The sequence below is a fragment of the Vipera ursinii genome (genome assembly GCF_947247035.1).
Source record: "Vipera ursinii genome assembly, chromosome: 2".
In the NCBI taxonomy this organism is placed as follows: Eukaryota; Metazoa; Chordata; class Lepidosauria; order Squamata; family Viperidae; genus Vipera; species Vipera ursinii.
In genome coordinates, this window is record NC_139513.1 from 141,224,862 (window position 1) to 141,237,876 (window position 13,015).

Consider the following 13,015-nt stretch of genomic DNA (forward strand, 5'->3'; position numbering starts at 1 on the left):
CACCTGTTTTACATGCAGAAGGCTGCAGGTTTAACCCCTGGCATCTCCAGGCTGGGTTCAGAAAGATTCATTCCTTAATTGCCTGAGGGAATCTCAGTTTGGGAAAGGAGATGTTTGCAGTGGATTTTGGTGTGTGTGTGTGTGTGTGTGTGGACGTGACAGAGTTTTGCTATAGCAGGGCATAAAGGTAAAGGTAAAGGTTCCCCCACACATGCGTGCTAGTCGTTTCCGATTCTAGGGGCCGGTGCTCATCTCCGTTTCAAAGCTGAAGAGCGGGACTTCCGGTGGCTCCGCGGCGCCGGAGACAGCCTTCCCGGGCTGCCCGCGGCTCAGCTGTGTGATTTTTCGCCCGAAACAGCGCCAATCAGCTGTTCGGGCGAATTTGAAGCCCCCTCCTCGGGAGAAGAGGAGGGGGTGAGCCCCCAGGTAGGGGTCGAGTTCTCCGGGGCCGCCTGAGCTTGGAGCTTGGGCGGCTGAAGGATTGAACTCCCCCGTAGCCTGGGCTGCTCCCAGCTGGCTAGCGTCTCTGCTCCGGACTTCATGGAGCAGAGCCAGGCGTCTGCGACCATCCCTGCTTGAAGGAGAGACTATGAAAGGAAAAGAGCAGGCAGAGCAGTACAAGAGGGAAAGATGAAGAGATGAAGAGGATTATTTTATTTTACTCTCGAGCTTGATGGACTTTGCTTAAAACTTAAAGTGAAAGTGCGTCACAATTGTAAGTAAAAGATGGCGGCTAAACCTCCCCCTAGAACTTTTCGGAGTGCTGGAAATTCTCCGGTGCAACAACAATCATTACTGCAGGCGTTGCATTCTCCCGATGTATTGACATCGAAGGACCTTGAAAAACATACCCAGTTAATTTTGGAGTCAATGGGTGTTAAATTTGTACAGATGGAGGAGAAATTGGAGAAATTGGAGCAGAGAATGGAAGAAAGGATGGAACAGAAATTCAGAGAGATGAAGGTAGACATTTTGTCCTCAGTGCATAAAGTAGCTAAATGTGTGGAGGTGCTGGATGACAAAGTGGAAGATTTGACTCAAAAGAATGCTATATTAGAAGCAAAAGTATTGGAAATTGAAGATTTAAAAGACAAAATGGATAGCGAACTGAGTCTAGCTCAATTTTACCAGATGCAGTTTGCTGTTAGAATTAGAGGCCTAAAAGAGAATATTAAGGAAGATTTAAAGCAGCTGGTTTCTGAGGCTTTTGAGGTGATATTGAACCATCCAGCATCTGAAATAAAACAAGGCATGGACAAAGTGTTTCGTGTGAACTCGTGGATTGCTAAACAGAGAAAGTTGCCTAGAGATGTGGTGGTTTATTTTGTAAAAAGGGAAATTAGAGATGAAGTTATACAAGCTGCCTATGATACTAAAGTTGTGATTGCTGGTCAAGAAGTTTTGGTTCTAAAAGAAATTCCTCCAAAGATTTTAAAGAGAAGGAAGGACTTTATATTTCTTGTGCAAGAGCTCAAGCAAAGAGATATAAGGTTCAGATGGGAGATCCCAGCTGGGTTGAGCTTCATGTATGAAGGCAAAAGGTACTGTTTGGGTACTGTGAAGCAAGCGCATGATTTTTACAACAATGTCTTAAAAGCAACCCCATCAACACTTTTGGAAGCTGCAGAGGGATCTGGAGAAGGAGAACATCAAGAGGATGAAGATGGACAGATAGACGAGAATGGTACAGGAGGAGATCAAGCTGCAACTCTTTTGGATGATCCTAGAGAACAGAGGGTGACGCGTGCTGCCTTAAAACGCTCAAAAAAGATAAAAAATAAGACCAGTAGAAATCTATGGAACTTCCACAACATACTTACAGTCAAGTGGTAGTTGTGTTTTTAAGAGTTTTGGGATGATATGTATGGTAACAGAATCTTCAATTTGGAATTAATGGACAATTTACTACAGAGGAAGAGGTAGAAAGTTTTGTGGGTTAATGTGGGTTAATTTGTGTAAGAACTATCTATTATAGCCTATTTTGGCTAGAGAGGTTAATAGGGATAGGTGCTTGTGATGTGTAAATGAGAATTTGTTTAGGAAATAGTGAATTGTGGAAGAACATAGATGGGAATGACGCTAGTTTTCTTTTATTTTAGTTCTTTATACATATTTAGTATTATTAAGGATTGGTTTACTCTATATAAGCTAGAGAGTGATGGATTTTAGAGTTTATAATTGTTAGTATATGATTGTTTATGATTGCTTTTTAGATATATACCTTGTATTTTGCTCTGGGAAGTCGGGGGGGGGAGGGGGGGAGGAGGGGAAGTGGGGGGGGAGGCAGGGGAGGGAGGAGGGAGAAGGGGAGGGGGGAGATAGGGGGGAGGTAGGGAGGGGAGGAGGGAGGGGGAAGGGGGTTTTTTTAAAGGAAAACTGTATTTTAAAACTTTTCAATAAAAAAAAAAAGCCGAAGAGCCAGCGCTTGTCCGAGGACATCTCCATGGTCATGTGGCCAGCATGACTATACGCCAAAGGCGCATGGAACGCTGTTACCTTCCCACCATAGTGGTCCCTATTTTTCTACTTGCATTTTTACGTGCTTTCAAACTGCTAGGTTGGCAGAAGCTGGGACGATTAACAGGCGCTCACTCTGTTACACGGCACTCTGGATTCGACCCGCCAAACTGCCGACCTTCTGATCGACAAGCTCAGCCTCCTAACCCACTGTGGATTTGGTTGTGTGTGTGTGTGTGTGTGTGTGTGTAGGGACATGACAGAGTTTTGCTATAGCAGGGCATACTGTATCTCAAATTCAGATAGAATATTGTCTGCATTTTGTTCCTAACAGCAGGAGGGAGCCCTAACAATCTGTGCACATTCTCACCTTTGTGAGGTTGGCAGAGTGGATGATGGTTAAAAGTCACCTTCAAGAAAGCCTTGGAAGAATTAGGGAAATGAGAACAACGTGGTATGACAATGTCCTGAAATTCTGGAGAGCCAATTCCAGTCAATATAAAATAACCCTAGAAGAGACACCAATGTGGCTTAATACAAGATATCTTTGCTATGGGACTCCAACATTTGTCCTACTCGTGGTTGCTTAGCAGCAATATTTTTTTTAGAGAGAAGAGAGGTTGAGCGATAAAGATGCGACTCCCACAGCAGCAATACTTTCTTCTTTAAGCATATTTCAAGTGTGCACTTGGAAGAGGAGAAACCACATTGGCCATATTTTTTAGTGGGACCTGTCTACAATAAGAAGTGTTATTTCTCTATTATTATTTTTTTACTCTTCAGGGTGATTAAAACAACAACAAAAAAAAGCTTGCTGTCTGATTGCATATTTCCTGAACAGCATGTCATTTCTCTAAACATGGCTTCAAATACAGGAAGCCAAGCTGCTGGAGACAGGCAATCTTTATACCATTCCCATGTAGCGCACAAGTTCATGCTATGAAATTCGAATCCAACATTGTAGTGTTCTCCAGGGTTGTTGTGTGTGGGGGGGTTGCTCCCTTTTTCATTTTGCTTCCATTGAGTTCACTCAAATGCACTGCTGTAAAACTGAAAATGAAATAATTTTTGTACCAGTATGGGGACTAACGGGAGGAAAAGATATAGTCATCTTTGTAAGTATAAGTCTTGGCAATGGTAAAAGAAGAAAAAAAAATCCCTATAATTAACCCACTAGCTTTACATTTTCAAGATTGATTTAAACAAGAAATTGGCAATCATATGTTTAGGCAGTGTTTATTTATTAAATTTATATGTTACCTATCTCACTGCTACAGCAACCCTGGGGAGATTAAAGCATAATAAAAAGATAAAACAATTAAAAATTAAGGTTAAATAAAAACTAAAAATCAAGAAGAGGGGCAACATAAGAGTGGGAATCTTCTCTGTACCCTGTTAGCAGCCCCTACTTATTGGGTCACTAGGCCAGCTGCCAGAGCCAGGTTTCAAGATTCTTTAGAACAGGGGTGTCAAACTACCAGCCTACAGGCCGGACGCATCACACAGAACCCAGGCCCACCCCATTACTGGCAACAGCAAAACTGTCCCAATATGTTGTGCAACATCACGTGACATCGCGAGTTTGACATGTCTGCTTTAGAAGATCAGGAGTATGGGATACAAGCTCACCTCCAGTGGTAGAATATTCCAAAAAGCTGAAGCTACAGCAGAAAACTTTCATCTCTTGGACCATGCCAGCTGAAATTCTTTGGCAGAAGGCATCCAAAGTAAGCCTCTTCGTACACTAGCCAGTCCCATTGGGGAGAGACAGCTCCTCAGATACCCTGGACCCATGCCATAACGGGCTTTAAAGTGATAAGCAACACTTGAATTGGACATGGAGCTCACACAATAGCAGCACTACATGTGCCACCTAAGAGAATGTCTGTGCAGCTGCATTCTGTACCAGTCATAGCTTCCGAATGCTTTTCAGAGTTTCAGACTTTAGTGTGTTATGTACTGGGCTCATTAGTAATACCACGTGGGTTGCTGGAGCAGCTAACGGCTCACCAGCAACCCAGAGTACAAGTCTCCAGTGCTACTATTGGCTATCCCTAGGCTAGTTTGATGCCTTAGGTATTCAGATTACTGGTATCAACCAGACACAAACTGTAGACCTCACATCAGTATACGAGGACTATACAGATGTTTTTGATTCAGCCCTAGGAACATACACAGGCCCACCTATCTCATTTAAGCTAGATCCCAACATAGTTCCAATCAGGGTTAAGCCTCACAGGGTCCCCTTTGTCTTAAAATATAAAATTGATTCAGAAATTGATAAGCTTGTAGAACAGGGCGTTTTACAGCCTGTTGATGGTGGGGAGTGGGAAACTCCTATAGTCACTCCACTTAAAGCCAATGGGGAAATTCGCATTTGCGCTGACTATAAATGCACACTAAATAAAGCCCTCAAGCAGCACGCTTACCCGGTCCCAGCAGTCAACCACATTTTAGCCTCCTTGCAAGGGGGTACTATTTTTGCTAAACTTGATTTAGCACAGGCCTATCAGCAATTGCCGGTTGATGAGGCCACAGCTGCGGCTCAGACGATCGTGACTCATAGGATGGCATTCAAAGTTAAATGCTTACAGTTTGGAGTCAGTGTTGCACTTGGCAGTTTCCAGGGAATCATGGAAAGTACACTTAAGGGTATTCAGGGTGTCTGCCCTTATTTTGATTATGTTCTTATTGCTGGGGAATCCCCAGAAGTGTTAGCCAGTAGGCTCAGAGCTGTTTTGCAGAGGCTTCGTGAAGCAGGCCTCAAATTAAAAAAGAGCAAGTGTAGTATTGGGGTTCCTTCAACAGAATTCCTGGGTTTCTGAATTGATGCTAACGGCATTCACCCTGCTGATTCTAAAGTGAAGGCTATTAAAATGGCTCCTAGTCCCAGATCCAAAGGAGAGCTACAAGCATTCTTGGGCCTCCTAAACTTCTATCACATATTTCTACCTCATAAGGCCGCACTAGCAGAGCCCCTCCACAGGCTTCTAGATAAGAAAGCTCCATGGAAATGGACTAATTTACATGAAAAAAGTTTCCAGGACTTAAAAGCACTTTTGTCAGAAAAGTCCACTGTAACTCACTACAGTCTAAACCAGTATGTCTTCCATGTGATGTATCTCCCTATGGGGTGGGGGCAGCTTTAAGTCACATAGAAAGGATTGGAACACAGGTTCCTATAGCATTTTACTCAAAGACATTGTCCTCTGCCGAGTGCAACTATGCTCAGATTGGCAAAGAGGCCCTAGCCATTGTTGCTGAAATAAAAAAAATCCATGACTATTTATATGGCAGGGACTTCACAGACCACAAACCTCTGTTGGGACTTTTCACAACAGACAAACAAACCCCCCACATACTGTCACCAAGAATGCTGAGATGGTCTATTTTTCTATCTGCATACACTTTTAAATTGATTCACAAACCGGGTAAAGAAATGGGCCATGCTGATGGCCTCAGCAGACTACCACTGCCACTAATGGAATCAGATCTGGCTCCAGCTGCTAGAATTCTGTCCATACAGGACTTACCTGAATTCCCCCTCCATGCGGCGGACATTGCTACTGAAACTGCCACAGATAGAATACTTAGTAGAGTATTGTCATGGGTATACATGGGTTGGTTGGATAAAAGTCCAGGTTCTGAATTTCAGAACTATTTTGTCAGAAGGCATGAGTTATCTGCCCACAAGGAGTGCATTTTATGGGGAAACAGAGTCATAATTCCCTCCTCCCTAAGAGACCGGATTTTACAATCATTACATGAAGGCCATCCAGGCATTGCAGAATGAAAGCTTTAGCTAGAAGCTACCTTTGGTGGCTTGGCCTTGATAAGGACATTGAGGCACAAGTCCATGGTTGTTATACATGCCAGCAATCGAGGCCTGAAATTCCACAGGTTCCAGTTCACAGGTGGGAGGAAACGCACACTCCCTGGTCTAGGATTCACATAGACTACACTGGGCCCTTTCAGGGACAGCTCTTCCTTATAGTAGTGGATAGCCACTCAAAATGGCTGGAAGTAATTCCAGTTCCTAACATGACTACTGCTAGGACCATCCAGGTGCCGAGAAAACTGTTTGCAACACATGGGCTGCCAGATGTCTTAGTTTCAGACAATGGGGCCCAATTCACTGCTGGTGAATTTCAGGCTTTCCTTAGAGCTAATCTCATCAGACATGCAATGTCTGCGCCTTTTCATCCATCTTCTAATGGTCAAGCTGAACGCATGGTGAGGACAATGAAGGAATCACTCAAGCGCATTGTCACAGGTGACTGGCATCACAGATTGGCAGATTTTCTACTCTGCCAGCATTCTACGCCCTGCACTGCTACAGGTAAAAGTCCTGCAGAACTACATTGGGGGAGGCATTTGATCACTAAACTAGACAGGTTGCATCCAGATAGAGTGGCAGCAGAAGCCTCTCGACCAAAACCCTCTAGGGAGCTGCAAATGGGCGATTGGGTTTGGGCCAGGAACTATAGTCACGGGAATCTGTGGGTTTCTTGTCAAATTACCAAAGCATCTGGGCCCCTGTCTTATGAAGTGGGGTTGGAGGGAGGGCGAGTTGTCAGACGCCACATTGATCAACTCAGAAAATGGTTTCCAGAAAGGCCACTAAGTGAGGAGTGCGTCATAAGTCTCTCCCAAGGTCCTCAAACTTGCGGCCAAGCCAGTCCTCACATGGACTCTCAGGACTTTTCTTTCATAACTGAGGAGGAACCAGAGGGAGAAGTGGGGAGTCCAGGAATGCATCATGGATCCCCTGAAGGAGCAAGCCAACCGGACTTCAGCAACCGCTGTGCCTACTCTGCTGATCAGTCTGACTCTGGGGTAGGCCAACCTGGAGAGGCCAGCCAGAGAGCATCTAATCCCCTTGACTCAGGAGTACCAAGGGACACAGGTCTACCCAGCCCACTGGGTAAGCTGGTAGACCACAAAGTGACTGCAACTCCAAGACGTTCCACTAGGGCACACAAGCCTCCTTCATATCTTGCTGATTATGTTGTAAATTAAAGAGCTATAATATTGTTGTATTGCAGCTTGTCACTGTACTACAGAAACTAGTGTTATGGTGTTAACTGTCTGGCATACTGTCAATGAAGGCATATTCATTCAGGTGCTATGATGTAACTGTCTAGTATGCTGTCAATGAAGCCTATTCATTCAGATGTTGTTTAATAACATTGTAGCCTATATGGTTTTTTTTTCTATTACTATTATTTAAGTTGTTTTGATAATGAGTCTTGTTAATTGCATTAAGACTAAACTTGTGTTAATATTGTCTGATCTAAGAGGGGAGGGGTGTTATGTAGTGGGCTCATTAGTAATACGTGGGTTGCTGGAGCAGCTAACGGCTCTCCAGCAACCCAGACTACAAGTCTCCAGTGCTACTATTGGCTATCCCTAGGCAGCAATGGTTGCTTCAAACCTATTGGCTGCCACCTAGGGGCTAGACTATATATTGCAGCTAGTTGCAGCCATTTCCCCCGTACAGATTCTGCAAGAAATAAACTATGAGTTTTCCTGTACTCATTTACCTCGTCTTCATTCCTGCGCCAAAGAACCCATGACACAAGTGACCCTAATCTAGAGGTTTCCTGACATTATGTCAGCAAGCATGTTTGGCATTTTCAGAGGCAAAATGAGCCATTACATATAGACCACATGAAACTGAGCAAGACTAACTGGGCTCTTGTCTTTATAGTCAGGAGTCCTGACTTCTGATTGGCCTTTAGCTGAGCTGGTTTCTGATTGGTGCAGATTGTTGAGGGCTGAGCTCTGATTTGTTCTTTGTTTGAGCCTGATCCTGATTAGACATTGTGCCACCCAGAGCCATTTGCTGAGCTATAGAAATCAAATAAATAAATACATTTTGGGTGGTGGTGGTGGTTCTGGTTGGTCCTTTGATCATACTGCTTTCTGAAGATGACAGCCACAGTTTGCTGCCAGAATGTCAGGAAATTGTTCTCTTGATCAGAAGTCCCCAACCTTTTGGGCACCAGGGACCAGTTCCGTGGAGAGAGGTTTTTCTGCGGACCGGAGGATGCATGCAGTGGTTGGATTCAAATATGTGAACAACTGGTTCTCTGTGTGGATTACACTTCTGGAAGTCCATTCTGGACTGGGCAACAAATAATTAGCTACTGGTTCTGCCAAACTGGTGCGAACTGGCTGAATCCCACCACTGAGGGTGTAGTTTTGTGTGCTGCCTCCATCCTTCATGGCATGGGTCCGGAATACCTCAGGGAGCACCTGTGGCCGGCATCAACTTCCCTCCGCCCAGTGCGCTCCCACAGAGAGGGCCTCCTCAGGGTGCCACCGGTCAAAGAATGTCGACTGGTGGCCCCCAGGGGGAGGGCGTTCTCTGTGGGAGCGCCGGATTTATGGAACCATCTTCCGGTTGAGCTCCGGATGGTGCCCGACCTTCACTCCTTCCGGCGCGACCTAAAGACCTACCTGTTCGAACAAGCCGGCCTGGCCTGATGGGTGATGGGTTTGGGTTTTATTGCTTTTTATGTATTTTAACTTATTGTTATAGTTTTTGGGCATCTTGTTTAATCTCTTTTAACTTTTGTATTCTTGTTTTTTAACATGTATTGCCCTGTTCACCACCCTGAGTCCTTCGGAAGAAGGGCGGTATACAAATAAAATTATTATTATTATTATCTTGTGGATGGGGCTTTGCTTGTTTGGACAGCCTGGTTGCTGGCATGCCGTGGCCTGGTCCTGGTCCATGGACCGGGGGTTGAAGACCCCTGCTCTAGATCATGGAAGCCCAACAGATACTGGCTGTGAAAGCCTGCACCAGTGAATTGTAAGTTTATTTATGACACTATCAGGTATTTGGGTTGACAGGCCCCTGAACTACATAAATTGGTTATCTGTGTGGCAATGATACAATTATTTTTTGAAATTTCTTGATGGGGGGTGGGGGGAATGCAGTTGAGCAGCTCACATCTTAGACAGGGACAGATGCATTGTCGTTCTTTTACAAATAAGGTGAGTGTAGCATTTCATCTTGACAAATGAAACCAATCAGCCATTGGCTTCCTGCTAGAGACCAAATGAAAGGCTTGCCTTGAGGAAAAACATTGTTCTTAATAAGTTGTCTTCTTTTCTTTTAGAACAAGAAAGTCTACAATTCATGGGTCTTAGCTCAGCAATGATTGCCTTTGAGTTTACTTATTCTCTAAGATTGTACCTTGGTTTATATGAGTCATGTTTTGATGAAATATAATTACAAGTTAGCCACAAATGGCTGGATTTAAAAAAAAATATAGACTAACATAAGCCATGATTTCCCCAACCATAACAGTAAGGTTTATTCAACACATCAAGCAAAAATAAATTAACTCCATTATAGCTTAATGTGATATTTTCTATAAACCTTTCTTAGAACTGTCTTCACTTTAATTTGTTTTTTTCCCTTATTCCTTTCAAGGCTAGAGCACTCACCTTTTCTTTTCGTGAAACAACCTGGTGTCTCATTTGCCTTTTAGATCCAAAAATAAATGTTTACTCTTAAAAAAGACTTTTTAGTTAGCAACATGCTGCCATGTAAAAGTATATCCAAACCTCTGAATTTATTTCTATTTCTAGTGTTTTCAGGCAAATACATTGGGTCTTCAACTTATGACCACAATTGAGCCTAAAATTTCTGCTGCTGAGTGAGACATTTGTTAAGTGAGTTTTGCCCCATTTTAAGACCTGCCTTGCTACAGTTTTTAAGTGAATCAGTTGTTACTGTAAATTAGTAATACGATTGATAAGTAAATCAGGCTTCCCCCACTGACTTTGTTTGACAGAAGTTTGCAAAAAGAAATCACATGACTCTGGGATACTGCAACCATCATAAATATGAGTCAGTTGCCAAGCTGCTGAATTTTGATCATGTGACCATGTAAGTGTGAAAACTGGTTGTCACTTTTTCAGTGTTGTTGTAACTTTGAATGGCCACTAAACAAATGGTTATAATTTGAAGATTGTACTGGTTTTGAAATTATTGGTTTTAGAAATCAAGCAGATTTAGAGCATCTGGGAGTTGCTGGCCAAAATTTGAAGCCACATGCAGGCATTTGCACACATACTGTCAACGCTGCTAACTTTGGTTGTTTTTGCATTGACAACAGATGGAGATGCATCCATTTTCTTCTTTTTGCTTTTAGAGTTAGATGATGCTGGGGGTGGGGGAATGTACATGAGAATCTAGCTAGACATAATAACACTGGACCTAGTGTGAGAACCAAGGTTGTTGAAATAAGAGATGATAAGGAATTGGCGGGCTGGAGAGCTGGAGGGAAAGCCTGCGCTCTAAACTAATTAGGGAATATGATTCATGACTGTTAACGGGGGAGGGAATTGTGCTTTGATACTATGTGCTCAGGGTAGGGGAACTCAGTTTTTGGCTTCGATTATGTTAGTGCCAATGCTATGCTACTCAAATAAAGATTCTTTAAGGTAAACAATGCCTCAAAGTTCTTTGAAGAGTTTCATCTATTGGAACCATGACACATACATGGAATCCTGTGTGGCCTTGTTGTTGTTGTTAGCTGCGAAGTCGTGTCCGACCCATCGCAACCCTATGGACAACATTCCTCCAGGCCTTCCTGTCCTCTACCATCTTCTGGAGTCCATTTAAGCTCGCGCCTACTGCTTCAGTGACTCCATCCAGCCACCTCATTCTCTGTCGTCACCTTCTTCTATTGCCCTCGATCTTTCCCAGCATTAGGCTCTTCTCCAGTGAGTCCTTCCTTCTCATTAGGTGGCCAAAGTACTTGAGTTTTAGCTTCAGAATCTGGCCTTCTAAAGAGCAGTCAGGATTGATCTCCTCTAGGACTGACCGGTTTGATCGCCTTGCAGTCCAAGGGACTCTCAGGAGTCTTCTCCAGCACCACAGTTCAAAGGCCTCAATTCTTTGGCGCTCAGCCTTTCTTATGGTCCAACTTTCACTGCCATACATTGCAACTGGGAAGACCATAGCCTTGACTATACGCACTTTTGTTGACAGGGTGATGTCTCTGCTTTTTAGTGTGCTGTCTAGATTTGCCATGGCTTTCCTCCCCAGGAGCAAGCGTCTTTTAACTTCTTGGCTACAGTCCCCGTCTGCAGTGATCTTGGAGCCCAGGAAAATAAAATCTGTCACTACCTCCATTTCTTCCCCATCTATTTGCCAGGAATTGAGAGGACCAGATGCCATGATCTTGGTTTTCTTAATGTTAAGTTTCAACCCAAGTTTTGCACTCTCCTTCTTCACCTGCAACAAGAGGCTCTTTAGTTCTTCTTCACTTTCTGCCATTAGAGTGGTATCATCTGCGTATCTTAGGTTGTTGATATTTCTTCCGGCAATCTTAATTCCAACTTTTGATTCATCTAGCCCTGCCTTTCTCATGATGTGCGCTGCATATAAGTTAAATAGGCAGGGCGACAGTATATAGCCTTGCCGGACTCCTTTCCCAATTTTGAACCAATCAGTGGTTCCGTGTCCAGTTCTCACTGTTGCTTCTTGACCCGCATATAGGTTTCTCAAGAGACAAATAAGATGGTCTGGTACTCCCATCTCTTTAAGAACTTGCCACAGTTTGTTATGATCCACACAATCAAAGGCTTTAGCATAGTCAATGAAGCAGAAGTAGATGTTTTTCTGGAACTCCCTAGCTTTCTCCATGATCCAGCGTATGTTGGCAATTTGATCTCTAGTTCCTCTGCCTCTTCGAAATCCTCCCTGTACTTCTGGTAGTTCTCGATCAACATACTGCTGGAGTCTAGCTTGTAGGATTTTAAGCAGAACTTTACTAGCATGAGAAAAGAGTGCAATGGTGCGATAGTTTGAACATTCTTTGGCACTGCCTTTCTTTGGGATTGGAATGTAAACTGATCTTTTCCAATCCTGTGGCCACTGTTGAGTTTTCCAAATTTGCTGGCAAATTGAGTGTAGCACTTTTACTGCATCGTCTTTTAAGATTTTGAATAGCTCAGCTGGAATACTGTCACTTCCACTAGCTTTGTTGTTGCTCAGCTTTTCTAAGGCCCTTCACTTCACATTCTAGGATGTCTGGCTCGAGGTCAGTGACCGCCTCATTGTGATTATCAGGGACGTTAAGCTCATTCTTGTATAGTTCTTCTGTGTAATTTTGCCACCTCTTCTTAATCTCTTCTGCCTCTGTTAGGTCCCTGCCATTTTGGTCCTTTATCATGCCCATTTTTGCATTAAATGTTCCCTTCATTTCTCCAATTTTCTTGAAAAGATCTCTGGTCCTCCCTATTCTATTGTTTTCTTCTATTTCTTTGCACTGTTCATTTAAGAAGGCATTCTTATCTCTTCTAGCTATTCTCTGGAATTCTGCATTCAATTGGGCGTATCTTTCTTTTTCTCCCTTGCCTTTCGCTTCCCTCCTTTCCTCAGCTATTTGCAAAACTTCCTCAGACAGCCATTTTGCTTTCTTGCATTTCTTTTTCTTTGGGATGGTTTTGGTTGCTACCTCTTGTACAATGTCACGAACCTCTGTCCATAGTTCTTCAGGCACTCTGTCTATCAGATCTAATTCCTTAAATC

General features: G+C 43.5%; 1 protein-coding gene across 1 annotated transcript in view; it reads left to right on the forward strand.

Moving 5' to 3' along the window:
• Window positions 1-496: 496 nt before the first annotated feature.
• LOC310634895 (uncharacterized protein) overlaps window positions 497-13,015 on the forward strand; it is a gene marked incomplete at its 3' end in the record, with an annotated part of 488,822 nt that continues 476,303 nt past the window's right edge. Inside the window, exon 1 of the mRNA XM_083353432.1 lies at window positions 497-990. Within this exon, the coding sequence (XP_083209558.1) occupies window positions 727-990 (264 nt within the window). The 5' untranslated portion in view covers window positions 497-726. The remainder of the gene's footprint in view (window positions 991-13,015) is intronic.